The sequence below is a fragment of the Neomonachus schauinslandi genome, chromosome 7 (genome assembly GCF_002201575.2).
Source record: "Neomonachus schauinslandi chromosome 7, ASM220157v2, whole genome shotgun sequence".
Taxonomy (NCBI): Eukaryota; Metazoa; Chordata; class Mammalia; order Carnivora; family Phocidae; genus Neomonachus; species Neomonachus schauinslandi.
In genome coordinates this window covers 12,511,001-12,531,983 of record NC_058409.1, presented here as the reverse complement: position 1 = coordinate 12,531,983, position 20,983 = coordinate 12,511,001, and the positions used below count along the sequence as shown (strand labels likewise).

Genomic DNA, 20,983 nt, shown 5'->3' with positions numbered 1-20,983 from the left:
AAAGGCCCCACTCTCTTTGGAGACTATATGCACAGACCTCAAAGAGATTCTGGTAGTTAGCCCTAATGACTTCCTTCTGTACAACACACCTCATTGCCTACAGGTACCCGCCAGATTAGTTTCTTCTGAAAAAGGAGGCTAGAGATTGATTCTTCTATGTAAAATTATTCCATTCTATTAGTGCTGGAGCCCTGAAATTCATTAGCAAACAACTTGGGGCTGATAAGGGAAGGCTGTCTTACCATCTGTTCCCAACAGGCCTTTGTAATATAAAAAGGCATTGCTTGGGGAAAACTCTGTCTAATCTCTTAAAGATGTGTATTTACTTAAGAAAACGATTTAAAGCAGCTCATGATCTTAATCTCATTTACTGTGCTGCAAACTTCAATCAAATCGTGTGTTCCTATTTGTGCTCCGGTACATCTCGGCAATATCAGAAGAAGATGGCAGTCTTTTTAAAAAAATACACTACGCTGCCATTCCCCCAGGCTACAACTGTGTTCTACAGGCAACAATCAACTGAACTCCAGTGGTTTCATAGAGAACCGGAATCAAATGTCCATGAAGACATGGGAAAATGTGTAGGAAATTATGTAAAGAGAAAATAAGAATATTAGACTGTGTATACCCTATGGTCACCGCTCTGATATGGATTAGAATAGAGATCCATGTTCCGTCTGTCTGTCTCTCTTTTTTTTCCCATGAGAAATCATTGCTGCAGACTGCCTGTAAATTGATTCTAATAAAATGCAATCTTTTAATCTGTGAAAATTTGAATTGAAATAAACGTGTATAATTTAAAAAAAAAGAATAGAGATCCATGTAACTGTGGTAAAGATGGAAAGAAACAGGAAAATGAAACAGCAGTTTTCTCCCACACATCTACAACCTTACTACGCAGTTTCTTTCTAAATTTCCTTTACCTCTGCTGGGAGTTGTCTTAATAGTGGGTGTAGTTTGTTTGCTTTCTTAAAATCATCAGGATAAGATCTCACCTCATCAGACAAGAACTTGTGAGCCAGTTACTCTCGTAAAGGGTCGCGACTGCCTGGACCACCCTAGATAAATGTCTGCCTGTCTCTTCCTGAACATTCTTCAGGGACAGCAGCTCTACAGCTTCCAAGTTTAATCCCTGCAAGGGGAAAGGAACTCTGTCTAACCTGCTAAAAATAGTGCATTTCAAGGAAGTGTCCCTTTTTTTTTTTTTTTTTTAGCTTCAAACTAAAATAATCCTTTAAGTGAAAGTAAAATAATACTTGGGCAATCATAAAAATGAAGTCACTCATTAACACATACTTACTGAGAATGTGGGAACAAAGATGAGGTCTAGAGATGAACAAGACTTAGTCACTGCGCTCAGGAAGGCTATCTAGCAACGCTCAGACGCTGTAAACTAAGGAAGATGTCACCAGTGATATAATCATTATAGAGACCAGAATGAGCTACTCTGAAGAGAAAGAGAATACATCTGGCCTTTCTCCTCCCCCCGCCCCGGTAAAGAGAACCAGGAAAGGTGGCGTGGAGGCCACATCTGAAATGGATCCCGAAGGATAGTCTAATTCTGTCCAGGAAGGAGAAGTGTTGGACCTTGAAGACTAGGGAGATACAGCCAGCAAAGACAACAGCAGGGAGGAATGGGGTGTGTTCTGGGACAGTGCAGTTTAGGAATGGGGACCAACGGAAATATACAGAGGAGAAATGGGGGTCAGACCGGGCCTTGAACGTGGAGGGAAGGGTGGGGCAAGTGAGCAAATATTGTTCTTTGGGGCCTGGGCAAGGAGCCTTCCATTTGGTGCTGTATTTACTTCTGACAATGAGTTTTTTACAAGAAGATTTTTTTTTTTAAAGATTTTATGTATTTATCTGAGAGAGTGCGAGAGAGCACGAGCAGGGGGAGGGGCAGAGAGAGAGAGAGAGAAGCAGGGTCCCCGCTGAGCAGGGAACCAGATGTGGGGCACTATGTGGGGCTCCGTCCCAGGACCCTGGGATCATGACCTGAGCCGAAGGCAGACGCTTAACCGACCAAGCCACCCAGGCGCCCACAAGTAGGAAGCTTCTAAGCTGAGGTTCCAAGAAGGCAGACATTGTCTCTGAAGAGCATGTCATTCTCCTACATCCCCCAGCAGCACTGTGCCTGGTCCTTGACAAACACTCCCCCAATATGCACTGGAGACAAACAGACCGTACGCCCATGATTAGCTGCTCCATCCTATTGCTCTCCTGGACTGGTTTTTGTTGGACATTGGGAGCCACCGACAATTCTGCGTTAGAGGGATAATGCAATCACTGGGGAGCTGTGTGTTGAGAGGAGCAGACTAAAGGCTAGGGAGGTGGCGGGGGCGGGGGGGGAGTTGTTCCCAATGTTCAGAGCCTCAAGTGTTAATGGACATCTTGCTTTTGCTCAGCAGGCTCTGTTGAGACAGATTTTTCTAAAGAAGTATTAGAATGCCATAAAAACCCAACTGAAATCTAAATTCTCTCCTCTACCAAATGTACTTCTACTGTGAAATGTAAGCACTGGAAAGGTATCAAATGAAAAGTTCAACTCCTTCCCAATCTTCCAACCCACAGCTCCACTCTTCATAGCATATTGTTCATTGCTGTAAAAAAAGAAATGCTTGTGCACTCATAAGCATATAATATGCTTTTTAAAAAACATAATGAGATCATTATTTTGCTTTTTTATTTAATCTCTCTTGGAGATCTCTTCCTATCAGTGCACAGAGACCAGCCTTGTTGTAAAAGCGCATAATGTTTCAGCTCAAGAAGTACCGTAATACATTTTAGCAGTTGATGCATACTTAAGTTGTTGAGAGATTTTTTTCCCCCCTTTTTAAAATCAACACTGTAATGAACTCTTTTTGTCCCAGAATGAATTCACTCGTGGTTAGCTGTATCAGCGTCTTGGATGGATACAGATGGGCTCTCTCGTGTAAGACATAATTCAGCCCATTTCCTCATATGTTAATGCAGTTAACAGTTGCTTATCTTAGCAATGAAGGAGAACATAAAGATAATCCAAAAATAAATTCACTCGCAAGAGTATCTCAGGATGTTCTGCCGCCCTGGAGCCTCCTGGAAAGACTCAGGGCCAGAGTTCTGCCTTCTGAGCCTGAGCCCCTTCGTGCAGAATTCTTCATTCCATACTGGGGCAGGACAGATTTCCTTCCAGAGGGTCCCAGGGCTCTCCCCTTCTTGCTCTACCAGGGGCTTCAGGCTCCTTGGTTGACAGGCTTCAAATGCCAATGAAAAGTGCAGGTGATAACAACCAGAATCATAGAATTGCAGAGCTCGGGGCGGGGGCGGGGGGGGGGGGGGGGTTCGAGATTATAGAGTGGACACCTTATATTTCTTAGATGCGGCAATCTTGACCCAGAGGTTTGAATATCCCAGTGATATTACACAGCCAGTCACTCCACAGCCCACCTTCCACGCTCCCGTCCAGAGCTTTTTCCAGTGTGTAGTAAATCTGCATGCTCTTCTTAATTACTTCAAAAAGACCATGGAAGCAAAATTTGTCTATACTATTCCCTTGGGTAGAAAGAATAATGCTTAAAAAAAAAAAAAAAAGAGGGGAGGAGAGTAGGGGAAGGGCAAAAGAGGTGAACGGCACTAGGAGGTACAAAAACTTGCAGTTATAAAAGTAAATAAGCCACGAGGATGAACAGTACAGCAGAGGGAATATAGTCAATAAAATTGTAATAATTTTGTACGGTGACAGATGGTGACTCCACTTATCATGGTGAGCATTCTGTAGTTTATATATTTGTCAAATCATTATGTTGTAGACCTAAAACTAACATAATATAATACGCCAACTATACTTCAATTAAAAATTCAAAAAAAAAAAATACAGGTCTACGAAATAAGGTTTGCTGCTCGTGCACGGTACAGCTTCAGAAGCACCATTTAAATTATAATCTTTGCGGATGGTGTCCCCTGTATTGTGCAGTGCACAACCTAAGTGGCCATACATGGTCGTCCTGAGGGGGAGAAAAAAAAAAAGAACACTCTGAGACCATATACCTACAGAGAGATGGCACACATAGTAAGAAATCCAACAACCTCATTTTTAAATCATTTTAACTTCCTTCTCCACCGAATTCACTACTAGAATGTCTAGCAAGTTTCAGAATTTACTCATTTGGGTTTCACCTCGGTCCCCTGTCCCCTGTTGAGGTGTTAACAAGCAAGTGCCGGAACACTGCTGACTTGTAACACTTGAGACAGGCAGTTCTCCACAACGGATTTTCAAACCTGGGGCGACATAAGGCTGAGAGACTCTAGAGCATTATTTGTATTACTCCCCTCCCATTGATGCTACAGAGTCTAAATCAGGGATCTTGAATAGCTCCGAGAACAGTCTGTTCAAGATCTAAATGTCATAGAGTAGCCGACTCCACCTTCCAATCCTTGGAGCCCAGCTCTGTCACTTACTGCAAGCACCTGCAAACTGGAGAGGTAAAAATCTGCGTTTTTGCAAAAGGAAGTACATGATGTGGTTAAGAACCAATAGATTTAAATATCAGCTTTTGCTTCTGACTTGGGTAACGACTTTGACTCTTGCGGTCTCAGTTTCCTCGTTTTTAAAATGGGTATGATAATGAAGGAACCTGGGACTTGGCAAGGTACCTAAAAGCTTAGCATAATGCCCGGCATACAGTAAGCGCTCAGTAAATCCAGAGCCTCTACCACCCTGGCTGGTTCACACCAGAGGCAACCAGAGGCAAAAGGCAAAAATACAGGCACCTAGGAGCAGGAAAAGAAGTCTTCAGTACGGTTTCTGCTGAATTAATAAAAGCAGACTGGAAAATGCTTCCATTTTCACACAAGTCCATAGTCATCCATGGAAACTCCTAGGAGCAAGGAGTCATTCCTAGGACTGTTTTGATCGACACTTGAAATGCTAGATCTGGGGAAAACCTCACAAGGGCAGGTCAGCCTCGGGAGTGCAGAGCCCGAGTGCAGTTCCTCTCCTCAGGGCCACTGACCAAGAACAGAAAAGTGGGACAACCAGAGTAATTTCTCACGTCATGGGCAGTTTTTCCATATCACTGACTCATGGGTGCCAATGAGATTTCTCTGATGTGCTCTGGGCAACGGGGTTCCAGTCTTTCTGCATACCTGAGATCACCTCACTGTTCACATCCATTGGAGAAGAGCCACTATTCCATTACTTCTGGAATCTTCTTTTTTCCCCTAAGATTTTATTTATTTATTTGAGAGAGACACACACACATAGCACGCACACAAGTAGGGGGAGCCCCAGAGGGAGGGAGAGGGAGAGGGGGAGAGGGGGAGAGGGAGAAGCAGGCTCCCCGCTGAGCAGGGAGCCCGATGCGGGGCTTGATCCCAGGACCCAGGGATCATGACCTGAGCTGAAGGCAGACGCTTAACCGACTGAGCCACCCAGGAGCCCCTTTCTGGAATCTTCTTATCATTGCTTTTGTAGGGTGAATACTTGTAAAAGCTATGTATTACAACCTTTTTTTTTCCTGTTAATTGCGTGGCACTGAGTTGATCAAGAGGAAGGGGAAAAAAAAATCCTGCAAGGCCCACAGGCCAGGGCCTAACGAAAAGAGCCAGGGTAAGGATGTTGCTGAACCAGTTGAGGCCAGGCATAAAAGTGGACAGCCCATGGGTCATGCCCAGTGGCAAATGCTCTGAGAAGTATGAGAGAGCAGAAGTCAGAGGCTGCAAACGCCAAGGAGGCAGGCAGATGAATGAAATGTGTGACTGCCCAGGCTAATTCAGCAGCGAGGCTTTGGACAAACTGGCATGCATGCCCCACTCACTGGCATTTAATTTTTACAAGCGAAACACAGTGCGCCTGTTGAACCAGATGCATCGGGCATCGCATGTGGGCCGAGGGCATCCATTTCGCGGTCCTGCCGTGGGTTCTGGCAGCCAAGAAGTGAAGAGCAGAAAGGTCAGCCAAGAAAGGAAAGGACAGGTGGCAGCTCCAGGCCCGTGAGAGGCTAGGGTCTGGGCCCATATGCCAGGGGCCGGGGCCTTAAAACCCACAAGAGGTCAAGGTACGGTCAAGGGGAGTGCAAGCAGGCATGGGGCCACAGTGGCATTCGGGGTGGGGCCAGACCCTCTGTGAGCCAGGGGTTCCCAGGGCGCTGGGAACGTGAGAACATGGCCTGACAGCCCGACCCTAGGACAAGCCAGGGCCCCATGGGCGCTGCAGCCGCACACCTGCTGCTGGGGGCGGAGCCTGCCTCAGGGCGCGCGGCCGGGTCTGGGGCCAAGCCGCGCCTGATTGGAGGAACAGAGCTGAAAGGGCGGGGCAGTTCCTGACAGGCTAAAAAGGAAAGGAAAAAACCCACATCCTTCCCCAACGTTTATTTCATAAACAAGTATATATTTAGCGCTAACTCTGTGCACTTTACATGGTACAGCTGAGGTTACAAAGATAAGAAGCTATACTTACTCAGAGCAAGTGGCCTATTTTGGGTTAACAGGAGAGAACGATTATTTGGCACCAGGGCTGGCCAAGTCATTGACCTGGATTTGGTAACATTTTAGCTCACTAATCATTGTATTGGAAGAGTAGGTAGATAGTCACTGGAAGGGAATAGGAACAGGCATACAGCTGAGGCTCCCAGAAGTGCTAAAAGAGTAGGTCATATAGAAGGAAAGAAAATTAAATTATCATCATCAGAATCTTGACAATACTTGATCAGAAGAAAATGGGCTTACGTATTTAAGGTTCTCAAGAAAAGAAAATGTGGGCCAAGGACATTACTATAAACGTCACAAAGTGCTATCAAGAAATTAGGGGATGAGGAACCCGGCTGGCTCAGGCGCTGGAGCGTGCAACTCAGTCTCGGAGTTGTGAGTTCGAGCCCCACATTGGGTGTAGAGATTATTTAAAAATAAAATCCTTAAAAAAGAAAGAAAGAAATTAGGGAAACAAAAAAATCAGGGAATTACCGAAGGAATCTATCAGAGAAAGAGCTACAATCAAAATGTCTAGAGACACTGATATGAGGACTGATAATAAGCAAGACATACATAGTTACCTGCAGGAATAAGACTAAATGAGCATTAAAAGGGAGATATTTTACTATATAATGGCTATAGGATCTGACAGTTGAGATATAGTACAACCTTAAAAAAAATACTGGAGAAGAATGAGTAGGGTGTATGCCAAAGACATTATTTTTACTGTTTCAGTAATCAAAACTGATTATGTGGAGACGGCTTATGTATAATGCAAGACAATCAAATGGGTAATTATGACATTCTATCTCCCCTGTAACTAAAAAACCAGGATTCAAAGTCTGTAAGAAAGAAAATACAAATGTAATAAAGAAGAGGTTAAACAAAAACACTTAAGCTTAAACTTGCCTTGGAAATATCATTATGAACTCACAGTACATTTTATTTTTATATGTGTATATATATGCTTGTATATAGATATATATATGTCTATATATGTGTTTTCCCAGTTCTGACCAGTAAAAGGACCTAAAAACAATGACCACTCCAGTGAATAAGCATCCCTAGTGCCCAGATTATGGTCCTGAAATATCATTTCTCATTAAACAAACAAACAAACAAACAGGAATTCTTGAAGAAATGGCTGATTCCAGGTCTAGACAGGAAATGTACAAGACAAGCCTGGATAACCTTAACACACCAAATAGCATGGAAGCTATCAAAGATTACCAAGATCGGGCGCCTGGGTGGCTCAATTGGTTGGGCGGCTGCCTTCGGCTCAGGTCATGATCCTGGAGTCCCGGGATCGAGTCCCGCATCGGGCTCCCTGCTCGGCAGGGAGTCTGCTTCTCCCTCTGACCTTCCTCCCTCTCGTGCTCTCTGTCTCTCATTGTCTCTCTCGCAAATAAATAAAATCTTAAAAAAAAAAAAAAAATTAAAAAAAAAAAGATTACCAAGATCATGTCAGAAAGACTAAGGATCCAACTGGAAGAAGATCCCACTGGTGAAAGGTGGGACTAATCTGAGTCCTGGTAAAAGTTAAAATTTCAGTGGATTGCAACCCATCAAATATATTTAATTCCACGATTATAACAATAATAAAAAAAAATAACCCACCAAACTGGTCACCTTTTGAAAATGACAGGAAACCAATTCTTGAAAAGTGGGTAAATCAAAGGAAAGACCAAACATTCACTCTGGTTTTTCTATGTGAACTGTACCGCTGGGTAACCGAATAATAGTTTGAAGGGGAGTCTATCCTTATAAGATGATTGCAGCTAAGAAATGAAATCAAAATGGTGCAATTAGAATATACCAGTCTGCAATCCCCAATGAACTAATAGATCCAGACAGTGAGGATCAACAGCTGCAAACAGCAAAAAAGAGAGGGAGAAGAAGACGTCTTATGCCTCCCGTGAAAGAATCCAACAGCACCTGTCACCTTGCCCAAAGGGATCAAACCCAAGTCTGATCAAGCCTCTGGATCCAGATGCAGGAAACACACAGCAAAGGCGCAAACTGAACTTCACCGTGAGTGCACATCTTGTTATCAACACCGTGGGAAACTCTACAGATCAAACAGCCCAGGTCCTTCAACAAAAAAAACAAACAAAAAAAATTATTTTTTTAAATGGTGGAGGATGTTAAGGGAATCTGTAGATTCAAAGAGATCTAAAAGACACATCAAGTTTTTTTAAAAAATGAGCAAGACTCAACTATCATGACTATCATGGGTCAGACTGCTCACTTGGGCGATAAAGACATAAAGAGATGCAAGGAAGTGATTACTATAAAAGTCAGGATGGCATTTGCTTTTGGAGGGACAAAGGAGAATATGACCTGGGCTGGGTATGTGAAGGCACTTGTGGAGTGGCTGGCCAAATGGTATTTCTTGCCTGGAGGGATGGTTATATCAGTGTTTGTCTTACAGTAAGTCAGTAAGTGTGTATTTGCTTTGTGTGGGTTTTGGTATTTATGTTTCATCTTATAATAAAGAGGTTAAAAAAAAAGGCATTGAGAAAATCTAGGCGTGTCAAGAGAGGAAGAGCCAGCTGCTGGAGGGGATCACAGGGTGTAGAGGAGAAAGGGTCCCAGCAGCAGATCAACTGGGAGCAGGTGTCTGATGAAGGCCTTCTGTTTCAATGAACTTCTCGTGTTTAAGGTAAATGACTGCATCTATAATGTTTTAAAATTCGCCTTATAACACTTCCAATAACTTCCTAAAGCTTATAGCAAATGATGTGCTCCAAAATATTCCAAAGGCAATCTCAATGCAAAACGTTCTCCTGGGTGCCTACTGGAATGGCCAAAAGCTGCTGGATATTGGGTTCTTACAGACGTGAGAGTCTTCACTTGACTCAAAGTCGTAGCTTCGAGTTCCCAGAATTAGACAAGGAAGGTACACCCTTTACTCTCTCCTTGACTCGGCTCCCCATGCAAGCTATTAGCAACAGGGGATTAAGAGAGCGAATGAACAGAACCTTTCCCCCCAAACTTTAGCAATCCTCAAGTCTAACCGAACTGTCACACCCCAGGTGCTGTTACAGCTTTAGCAACGTGAGTTCAGGAACTAAGTGAAGAAATAGAGGCTCCCGGGGTCGGCCCTGGTTCTGAGCTGTGGGGATGGGACATTGGAGCAGTGGGTCTCTTGCGTTGCTGGCCATCAAAACCACCGGACGAGACACACACAGAGCCTTGCATCTACTGTGGTCGACCCCCAACCGCCCAGGTATTCCCCGGGGGGCAGTCCCTGCAATACAAGAACCTGTCCCCGCTCTTAGAAAACGTGCCTCACACCAAGACTCTATAAACCAGAGGGCACATTTGCCACCACTCAGACGGGCACTCGGTGGCACGAGCCAATGACGAAAGATGCATTTCTCTGGGTTACGAAACCTGTCCACCTTTCTCCCTTTACCAAATAGGATATCAGAGTTATCCTCGCAACTTGAGAAGCTCAGTTCCATGGGTTTTGAACGTCCACGCTCCTAACATTGAAAGGTGAATTATATCTGAAATAATCCTAGGACTTTTGTCCATGAAGTAGACAGTGGCTGGCTGGAGAGAGAACAGCTTTTGAGAGTCCACAGGAAATGAGGGAGTTTGTAGCAGGTTTATTGAGGGGTAATACGCTGTAGCAGCTCAGAGCTCGTAAGGGGGGGGGCGGGAGAATTTCTACGGTACCAATCCCAGGGCGGCCAGGCACCTGTGGGCTTACTTAACTTCCCCAAACCTCAACTCCTCATCTGTAAACAGGGATTAACACTCACACCCTTCTCATACATCCGTTTTGAAGATGAAATTAAACAATGTGTATAAAGCACTCAGCACAGCGCCTGATCCGCTCTTAAGTACTCCATAAAGGCGTGTCGTTATTGCTATTGTGGTCGTGAACGTTTCCAGAAACACGAAGAACTCTCTATTTGATGGACATCTTCCAGGTTTGAATGTAGGATGCTGTCTCCAAAGTAAGTTGTGCTATTTTTCTAAATCCATGACCCTTCACATTAAAAAGTCACTACTAGGAGTAATTAAGTATATGCGGTGTTCAACACCTCCTACATCTTCTGTTTTTCTCCCAACTACTCATCATGGGTGGTTAGTTTTAATTCCAGTGAAACCTGGTTTTATCATTCTCATTAATAATGATGGCCTTAACTACACAGCTTCTAGAGCGTGGGAGTCTGGGGCCAATGCAGGTGCTGTGTGCCCGCTCGGCATGCCCTCTCCCTTCTTCCTATTGGCACAGACAACCTCCCACAGTAGAGTTTTCCTTTAACGATGGCTACTCACTTTCATAGCTTTCCTTGTAACCATGACTCAATTCTGCTCCGTGAGGCCTGAGGAGACTTCAGGAAAGATTCTACCCCCGGATAGAAAGACATGGACACTGCAGGGGAACAGATTCATCATTGCCCTCTCTGTGCCCCACCTCTCCCCTCCATATACACACACACTTTGTGCCTTTGGATGGAGTTGGGGGCAGTGTGCAATACCTGGTGCTGAGGACGCCCTTTTCTGCCCATGAGGCAGCAAGTCTGCCAAAGAAAAGGTAACATGGTAACGATGGGAGAGCGGAAGGATGGAAAGAACCTGGTCCCTGGTGATATTGTCTGAGCCACTGGTTCAACATTGGATTGGACCAACCAGACTGCCCTTCACAAAAGATAATTTAATGACTTTACTGTTCAAACCTGTTAGCTGGGCATTCTCTTACGTGCTACCTAAAGCATCCTGATTGTTACAGCCTACATTGCATCCCCCTCACAAATTCAAATGTTGAAGCCTGAACCCCAGTACCTCAAAACAGGACTGTATTTGGAGATAGGATCTTTAAAGACATGATTCAACTAAAATGAGGCCGTAAGGGAAAGCCCTAAGACAATATGACCGGTGTCCTTACAAGAAGGAAATTGGACACACAGACATGAAAGGCACACACACAGAAGAAGTTGAGAACATTTGTTGCCAGCAGATCTGAGCTATAAGAAATAATAAAGGAAGCTCTTCAGGCTGAGAGACAAGAAAACACCCTAATGGAAACGGGTCTATGCTAAAGAATCAAGAGCCCCAAATATTGTGAATAAGTAGGTAAGTAGAAAAAAAGCTTTTTTCTCATGTTTTAATTTTTTCAAAAGATAGTTGCTTAAAGTGAAAAATAATAACTGTGATTTCTGAACACTCTACATAGATGTAAAATGTATAATGCTAACGTAAAGACTATCATTTGTAATACCCTTTACAAAGGTGATTGTTACAGAGAGACTTCTGTCCCCCACCAAATTCATATTTAGAAGCCCCAAGCCCCATTGTGACCGTCTTCGGAGATATGCCCTTTAAAGAGATAATTATGGTGAAATGAGATCACAAGGGTGGGGTCCTAATCTGACAGGACTGGTGTCCTTACATAAAGAGAGCGAGAAACACCAGGGATGCCTCGCAGAGAAAAGGCCAAGGGAGGATATAATAGAAGGTAGCCATTTGCAAGCCACAGAGAGAGGCCTTGGGAGACACCAAACTTGCTGACACCTTGATCTTGGCCTTCCAGCCTCCAGAACTGGGAGAAATACAGATCTGCTGTTAAAGCCATCCAGTCTGGTATTTTGTTACAGTAGCCTGCGCAAACCGATACAGTGATATGGCATACTATTTATCATCAGGAATATAAAAACCCTGAGGGCAACCATAAAAGGGAACAGAACTTACAAAAGAAGGATGGAAGGTGAATTTGGAGTAGGTGTGCCTGGAAGGAGCTCAGAGTCCAGGTGTAGGAAGCCCAACTTCCTACAACCATCTCTTCTCCCAAACTGCGAGGCTCGAAGGCCATCCCCCTGGTGTGCTGCAGGACGGCTGCCTAGAGAGGGGGGCTCAAGCATGACTCAGAGTCATCCCTTTTCACCCTTGTTGACCCCTGGTCAAATATTTAAACCTCCAGGGAAAGACAGAAGCTCTACTAAAATGACTATTATGTATCATCAGAAGCAGACCTTTAATATACTCCATGGCTCTTGCTAGAATGATAAATTGAGAAGTGATCAGAATTCAGAAACGGGGAAGAAAGTCTCAAGTACCGGCCCAACTCAAAATGCAAAAAAAGAAAAAGAATTTAAAAAAAGAAGAAGGGGGAGGAGGAGGAGGAAGTGGAGGAAGTTACGGAAAGGTGGCTTCAAAGAAAGACACTGTGTTCTCCATCTTGAGAGACTCTCCCCACCATTTTGAAATGAGAGGGACACCCCAAAAACAGGACAGCCCTGGAGGTGCCGGGACCTCAGGACAGGGAGGGGACCTAGGGTAGGCTTCACCGGCCACTCGGTGACCGAGTCCTGGGCATGGAGCTCCCCCCATCATCCGCCACTCTTGAAAAAGGGGCACCCATCCCATGAGTGATCTACAAGGAGATGGCCTCCAGTCGGCCAGCACCAGCCGGTGACGTCAGCAGAGCCAGTGACCGGTAACCTAGATTTTTAACTAACAAACCCTGAGCAGATTCCCCAGGGTCCCTGCTTCATGGCTCTCAATTCCTGGATCTATTCGTGGGACACCACTGTTGGTTTTGGTTGTTATTTTTTCGTCTCTGACCTCATCGTTGGTCAACATTTCTCTACCCGGTGAGGACCTACTAGAAAAACCACTTTGTTGTTTCTTAGGATGGGTACCCAGGTGTTCATTTTGTGCGAGTTCATTTTAATCTTCTTCAAACTTTTAAAGATTTTTTTTTTTAATTTATTTATTTGAGACAGAGAGAATGAGAGAGAGAGAGCACATGAGAGGGGGGAGGGTCAGAGGCAGAAGCAGGCTCCCCACTGAGCAGGGAGCCCAATGCGAGACTCGATCCCGGGACTCCGGGATCATGACCTGAGCCAAAGGCAGTCGCTTAACCAACTGAGCCACCCAGGCGCCCTTAATCTTCTTCAAACTTTTAAAACCGCTCTATACTTTCAAGAGATTTGCTCTTTCCACTGCCAAAACCACCCTCGGCCCCCCCAAAACAAACAAAAAACAACCCTACAGATCATCTGCTGCCTGAATAGTCTTCTTGATAGAATAAGACATTAAAACTGGTCTTCCAGGCTAGGGGTTTAGAATTTGCTGTGCATCAGTCAAGGGGGTGGGGTCCGAAATACAGAGTCCCAGGCCCAGCTATTGTAGGCGGAGCCCAGGTATCTGCTCCGTTGGTGTCAAGGGCCCCAGGGGATCCTGCTGTGCAGTCAGGTGGGGAGCTCTGGCCCCTGATGGGCCCTGCACTACAGTGGCATGCTGGAAAAGTTCAAACCTTCATTTGGTCTCTCACCTTTGTGGCTGCCCAGGTACTCACGCGTTCAAACCATCCCACTTGGGGCACACAGGCCAGGGACCCCCAGAGCCCCTGCTTCCTCAGAAGGCGGTGTCTGACCCTGGCAAGTCAGAGCAGGCTGAGCATTCCGGGACAGAGAAGCAAAGGAGCTCACAGAGGGGAGGTCTGAGCCCCCTCACCTGTCCCAGGTACCTCTGTGACTTCCTGGGAGCCTGTCCCTTCACCCAGGCACAAGGGGATTCCACCACTAAATTAGGACTGCTCTGCCCTTGGGCAGTGATAACATGGAATCAAACACCAGCCTTTCCCAGAAAACTACCTCATCTTTGTAAAGAGAGAAGAGGGGGCACCTGGGTGGCTCAGTCGGTTAAGCATCTGCCTTTGGCTCAGGTCATGATCCCAGGGTCCTGGGATCGAGTCCCGCATGGGGCTCCCTGCTCAGCAGGGAGCCTGCTTCTCCCTCTCTCTCTCCCTCTGTGCTCTCTCTCTCTCTCAAATAAATAAATAAAATCTTTAAAAAAGAGAGAGAGAAGAAAGAAACACAAAGGAGTTATTTCCTGATCACTGAGTGGTAGAACCGAGTCCGAGACTTATTCCTTAAAGGTTTGGATTGTCAAAGATTGTTCTGAACTCTGCAATCTGTTGCCAACATGGCATCTGCCAATTTTCTCAGAAGACTGGCATCTCTGCAGAATTCCTGTGTCACTTTTGCATGTGTGTGTGTGAGAGAGCGAGCCTGAACACAGTCAGCTCAAGGGCTTGAGGGAGGGAAGGATGAAGACAGTTAGGTCTTCACAAACACACATCACAACCTCTGCCTCCTTCATTTTGGTATTTTGGTTACAGTCATATTGTAAGAAACTTTTTTTTTTTTTTAATGGTCAGGAGTGGAGAAGGTTGGCTCATTTCAAATATACATGAGGGTACTGCATGCCCTGCACAGAGAGAGAGAAGTGTGCCCAGCAGACCCTGACCCAGAGGACAACTGTGAAGATGCATGCCTGCTCTCTGGAAATCTCACAACTTCCCCCAAGGACGTGCCAGCCCGGGTCCCTTTGGGACACCGAGGACAGCTGAGACATACCTGCCTGTCTGTCTTGGATAATCGGGTTTCATCCAAGACCTGTTTTAAACAAGGGCCTCCAGAGGTGAAAGGCCAACCGACTGCTCACATCTTAACTGTAACAGGTTTTTTTAAAAAGCTTCCCTCTTGGGGCGCCTGGGTGGCTCAGTCGGTTGAGGGTCTGACTCTTGATTTCGGCTCAGGTCATGATCTCAGGGTCATGAGATTGAGCCCCTGGGTTGGGCTCCAAGCTGGGCGTGGAGCCTGCCTAAGATTCTCTCCCTCCCTCTCCCTCTGCCCAGTCCCTTGCCCCTGCATTCTCTCTCTCTAAAAAGAAGGAAGGAAGGAAGGAAGGAAGGAAGGAAGGAAGGAAGGAAGGAAGGAAGGAAGGAAGGAAGGAAGGAAGGAAGAGAAGGAAGAAAGGAAGGAAGGAAGGAAGGAAAGGAGAGAAAAGCATCCGTCATGCCCAGGGAGGCTCCCAGGATGCTGTGGTTCTTCTCATGCTCAGATACATAAAGCCCAGATGCCCTGCTCTGGCTCATTTCTCTTCAGCAGCAGAAGCAAGATTTCCCTCCATAATCACATGACCGTGCAGCTGGGAATCATTGAAATTGGGCTATATTCACCCCATTCTCTGGGCTCCTCTGGCATCATTACAGGGAAAAAAAGAAAGTTCACGCTAAAAACACATGTGGTACCAGTTATCACTCTTCCTCTCCCCTCCACTCTGACCCTGTACAAACACCATCCTCTTGAAATGAGCCCAACTTGGCCGATCCAGGAAAGCCCACCCTTTGCTGGGTGCCTCCTGGACACCAGGAGAGGGACCTTCTGCTTTAATCCACATCACAAAACGCATGATGTAAATACTATCCCCAGTTTTGAGCTGGAGAAAGAGGCTCAGAGAGCTTGAGTGGATTGTCCAAAGTCACACAGCCAACCAAGTGCGGCTGAGACCTGAACAGCTGAATCCTGCAGAGTCATGTGAACCAACCAGATCGTGACTAAACAAGAAGTCATCCTTATTCCCAATGTTTACGGAAACTACAAGTGGAATTTTGGATTTAATTCCATTCTCTGTTATTAAAGAAACAAACCTCGATTTGTTTATAAGTCAGCTTGGGGTGCTTAAGCAGAGGCCCATTCCTGTGTTCTCTCATCCATTTTTTTTTTTTTTTTCCTTTTTGGTGGGACAGATCACTGTATGCCTTGCTCCCCAGTCACCTCAAGAGGAACATCCCCATGTTGGTCTATCACCTCTCTTGTTCTAGATATAAAAGCACACCCTCAACAAACTTGTAGATGCCCATCCAGCTTTGCAGCTGGTTCTGAACCTCCACTACCTTGGTCCTGAACCATAAATACTTGCCTCTAGAGAAAAAGCAATGGCTCTCAAAAAGGATGGGTGGGCATTACTTGATTACTGAAGAGCCGGTGACGTACTAAAACAAGTTTCTCAGGTAACTTCTCTGCTCAACCGGAAAGGCCAAGGAAACAAAGTCCTAGGAATCAAGCTAATTACAATTACACCCCTGGCTATCTGAAATAGACATCAGAAGAGATGTGCTTATTTCAGTTTCTTATCATTTCGAGATAAAAGTATTTTGAAAATCGTTCTTCTATCCTAAGGAAGTGCCTTTATTTCCCTTTGTGAAACAGAAGAATTCTAAACCCACTTTTGCCACCAGGGACTTCCTTGCGGGGGGCCGTTCTTACCAACATTCTCTGGCAAGTTGCCAGCCCTCCTGTGAACACGAGAGGGTTGTTCAGTGCTGTGCATACAGGAGGAGCTCTATCAATGCCTGCTGTGTGAATGAACGGTGCTCCCCACCTGCAAGCTGGACGAGGGATACACCCCCAGATTTGTATAGACGTTCTGCTCTTAGACTCGTAGGCCAGATGGTTTTGCACGTGCCTGGATGCCTCTTGTTTCCAGAATTATCTATCCTCCACTTGCAGCTCATTTCCTCCTCTTACTCCGAAATGTCTCATGCAATCTAATGTCCACTGGATACTATTTGACCTCATTTATGTTTTGCAACGAGGTTCGCTGAATTTTTTATTTATTTTTTTTACCCTCAAAGAATCAACCATTTTCAGCTGTTGGTAAGCACCACTTGCAGACAAAAGTCTAGAAACTGCAGTCAACTCAGACTCCAGGGCCAGAGTCATCAAAATCAGGGACAGGAGAGAGGAAAATAAACTGTTACCCACAGGGAAACATAAAGGTTGGGGTGTTAAAAGCTCCTTTTTAGTGTTTGTTGAGTTCTTACTGTGTGCATTTGGTATTAAATGCAGGATGTGGGCAGTGTGAGGAGGGGCGAGGTGATAAAAGTTAATCCAGCCCCACACACAGTGCCTTCCGTCAACTTCTGTCTCAGAGCTGAGATGACTTAGAATGCCAATAGGGGATCAAGGGTCCACTTTTTTTTTTTTTTAAACCCAGGTTGGCCCCTGTGCACGGCCCCAGGGCCCAAGTCCTGGGACTGGGGTTGCACTAAGGCTGCCTTTCATCTCTGTGAGAAAACAGGTGGCCCTCACTTGTTATCACTGATCCTCCCCTGCCTCCCGAAGGTTCCCCCATGTTCCATCCCTTCAATAAGTGCAAACATGGAGGGGATGGGGATGGGGATGGGGAACGGCAAGGAGCAACGAGCTGAAATTCCCCAAGCCAGAAACCATCTAGAAATCCACCCCTCCTCCTGAATGGCATTTCCTAATGAGCGCTGTTTGGATGCAATCATTTCTCCCCACACACCCTTTCCTCCAATTTCAACAGAACGAAGAACTGCAGAGAATAGGTCTCATAAAACACTCTTCCAGAGGGGGCGCGCTCACCCTCAGTTTCTGGGCCATTCTGTTGGGAACCCACAGCAGCCTGTATCCACAACACCTCGCTACTAAGACGAACACTGTATCTGGCAACATAGTCAGAAACGGAAAATTAAGGGACAACGAAGATGAGATTTTCCAGCTCACGCCACCCCATTTCTCAGTGAATTTAAGTACACGAGACCAAAAGCCACAAGAGATTAAAATCTCCCTTAAAGAAAAAAATTTCTGGGCCCACTTTGTACAGAATCACTATGCTTTTGGGGGACTCTTCTCAGATGCAGTGATTTCTCAATGATTCTTAAATTATCTGATAATCTAGATGAATATAATGGCTTATGAATACAAAACAGTCAATATCTAAAGCATTCACATTTTACAGGGAGGTAGGTGGTATCCATTTCCCGAAACTATTTACTCAAGTAACAGGTAGAAACTCAAAAGGTGGGCCAGGGGTGAGGGAGGCAATTAATGTGTACCGAGGGGCACAGCCAACCACAAAATCTACAAAAAAGCTAATTGTGTTACCAGCTAGAAAATTAGCAATAACTTGCTGACTTAACTCCTCATGACAGATCTAATTAGAAGGTGGCAATAAATGTTTCCAGGTGTTTAATTAAGTGTGATAATTATTTCTTTCCTTTAAGAGAGATGGAGTCATATGTTTACATTTCACAGCATAATGTTTCCTTAGTTAAAACACTGTGGAAACACTTTTGTGTAACACAGGATTGAAACCAGGATAAAAATATCTGCTGTGATAAGCAGCACTTAAAGTGATTTATCAGCTCTTGCTTTCATGTGCCAACGTACAATGGCAACGTAAAGCCTGCTCTGCTCTGGTGATTTCCTTTAGCCACATAGCTTTCTGCCAACCTTACATCTCAATGAAAAATTTGTATAAATGAATTCTTATCAAGGAAGCAGGGAAATTTTATGGGGATCTCTACTTTCATAGTAAGAACACAGCAAGAATAAAATGAGATACAGGAGAATTCAGAGACTATTAGAAGTGGATGGAACCTCCTCAGCAACCCAGGGAATCATTTTATGGATGGATTCAAGTGCAGTGCCGCTATCAATTAACCTTTTTTTAAATGCAGAAATGTACTCTACACTGAGACAGTATTGAGCACCCCGCCCCCCATGAAAGAATTTACAGAAGGATGGAATTATCAGTCTTAAGTAACTCAAGGATTTTGTTGTTGCAAGGCTGGGCTCTCAACTATTGCCCCCTTCCTTCCAACATCCCCCAGGGTACTGCTCTAACTACTGCTGTGTTTTAGGAAATCAGCTGGCTTTACCATTACCGTGTCACTGAATCAATAAACATCCTTTAGGTATCAAAGTTCGGTTGGTCAGCCTGGTCTTGAACATGCCTATTAGCCTCCCTGGGTCCCAAGGCGCATCAGGTGTTCCTCCATCAGGTGCTTAAGGCTCGAGTGTCACACGAGCGCGCACAAGGACACACACACACAAAACTTTCTTCTTCAAAGGCAGTCTCCACCGAACGATCTCAAGGCGAAAACTCTAGTGTGCCCGTTTGACAATGCAGGGTTGGATTACAATCTCGGGCCAGCATCTCGGTCTGCAATCTGGGGCATTGTGATAACCCGGGCAGTCCTTTGGACAGCATGAGCTGTTAACAGGCGGCGTGACACATAGCGGGGGCCGCGTCTACGCAGGGAAGGAAGGAAGGAATCGCGAGTGGGGCTCAGAGGAGGACGTGGAAGTGAAGGAAAGGGTCGGCCCGAGTAGGCAGGGGCTGCTAGCCGGAGGTCTAAGACAGTCGCCGCGACGCAGAAACTGGGTAAAACTTCGGGGAGTTTCCGGGGCTGTACGCGCCTGCACACACACTTCCACACACTCGCTCACATGCACCCACTCACACCCACTCACTCCCGAAAGTCTCGGGGGGGGGGGCGGAAAGCGCGCCCCCAGCAGCAGCCGGTTGCCCAGCGCCCGGGGAAGCCCCGAGAGGTTGTGTGTGCGAGACCCGCGCGCCGGGAGGCACTTACTCGGAAGAGAGGGCGCGGCGGCGCCGGGACACAGAGGCGAACCTGGTGATCTGACGACGCGGAGTTCCCTAGTGGCTCGAACGCTCGCGGGCTTCCGCGGACCGATCAGCAGAGCGCGGGCCAGAGCCGGCGGGAGAAAAGGAGCCAGGGGCCGGGGGCGGGGCGGACCCGGCAGAGGGAGGCGCGGAGCGGCCGCGGCGGGGCGGGAGAGAAGGAGCCAGGGGCGGGGCTATGGGAGGCTCGAGGAAGCCGGGGCGGGGCCAGGAGGAGGAGCTAGAAGGCCGGGGGCGGGGCCACGAGGAGCTAGGAGTCCGGAGGCGGAGCCGACAGGAGGAGCTAGGAGGGTGGAGAAAGAGCCGGCCGAGGAGGAGGGTCCAGGAGCGGGGATACGGAGGGGCTAGACGGTCGGGGGCGTAGCCGGGAGGAGGAGCCTGGAAGCTGGGGGCAGAGAGGGCCAGGTAGGAGGAGCCGGGGGCGGGGATGTGGGAGGAGCTAGATTGTCGGGGGCGGACCATGAGGAGCAAGACGGTCGGGGGCGGAGCTGAGAGGAGGAGCTAGGAGTGCCGGCGCAGAAACGGCAGGAAGAGGAGCCGAGAGGCGAGGAAGGCGCGGGCGAGAAAGAGTGGCGGGGCTAGCAGAAGGACCTAGAAGGTCAGGGGCGGGGAGGAGGAGCCAGGTATCCTGGACTGGGCGAACCGAGCCTGACACCGGGTTGGCGCGGCAGGTGCTCCGAAGAAGGCGGAGCGGGGCTGGGCAGCGGCCTGGGAGCTGGATCCGAGGAATAGGAGTTCAGGAGCAGCTACAGGTGGAGAAATGGGCACAGTGAGCATTTTTCAAGTATTCAGAAGGGTTGGGAAAAAGTGTAGATTGGAATGAAGCTAAAATAACAAAAAAGGACAATTTAAATCCAAGTGCTTCCCCAGCCTCCCCCCCCCCCCCCGCTATAGGAGCTAATGAGCATTAATTTGACCCTTGCTTAGTAGAAAGCCAGAAGGATTTTAATCATGGGGGACATGTCAATTGTTGTTCCAGAAAAGTTAATCTGAAAACAGCAAAGAGAATGCCAGAGCCAGGAAACTTGCTTATGAAGTTACTGAAATCTGACAGGTTGGGATACTGTGGTAGGCAGAATAATGAATCCGGGAAGGATGTCCACTCCCTAATCCCTGGAACACTTTGCAGATGTGCTTAAGTTTAAAGACAATGAGATGGGGAGCCTATCCTGGATTATTTGAGTGAGTCTAATCTAATCATGTGAGTTCCGTTAAGTGAAAGAGTGGGTTGGGGAGATTCAAAATATGAGAGGAACTGGACCTAGTTCAGAAGCCA

The 20,983-nt window shown here is 46.5% G+C and overlaps 1 protein-coding gene across 1 annotated transcript in view; it reads right to left on the bottom strand.

Annotated features, from left to right (window-relative positions):
- TNFAIP8 (TNF alpha induced protein 8) overlaps positions 1-19,848 on the bottom strand; it is a 117,807-nt gene extending 97,959 nt beyond the window's left edge. Inside the window, exon 1 of the mRNA XM_021701824.1 lies at positions 19,655-19,848. Within this exon, the coding sequence (XP_021557499.1) occupies position 19,655 (1 nt within the window). The 5' untranslated portion in view covers positions 19,656-19,848. The remainder of the gene's footprint in view (positions 1-19,654) is intronic.
- Positions 19,849-20,983: the final 1,135 nt, after the last annotated feature.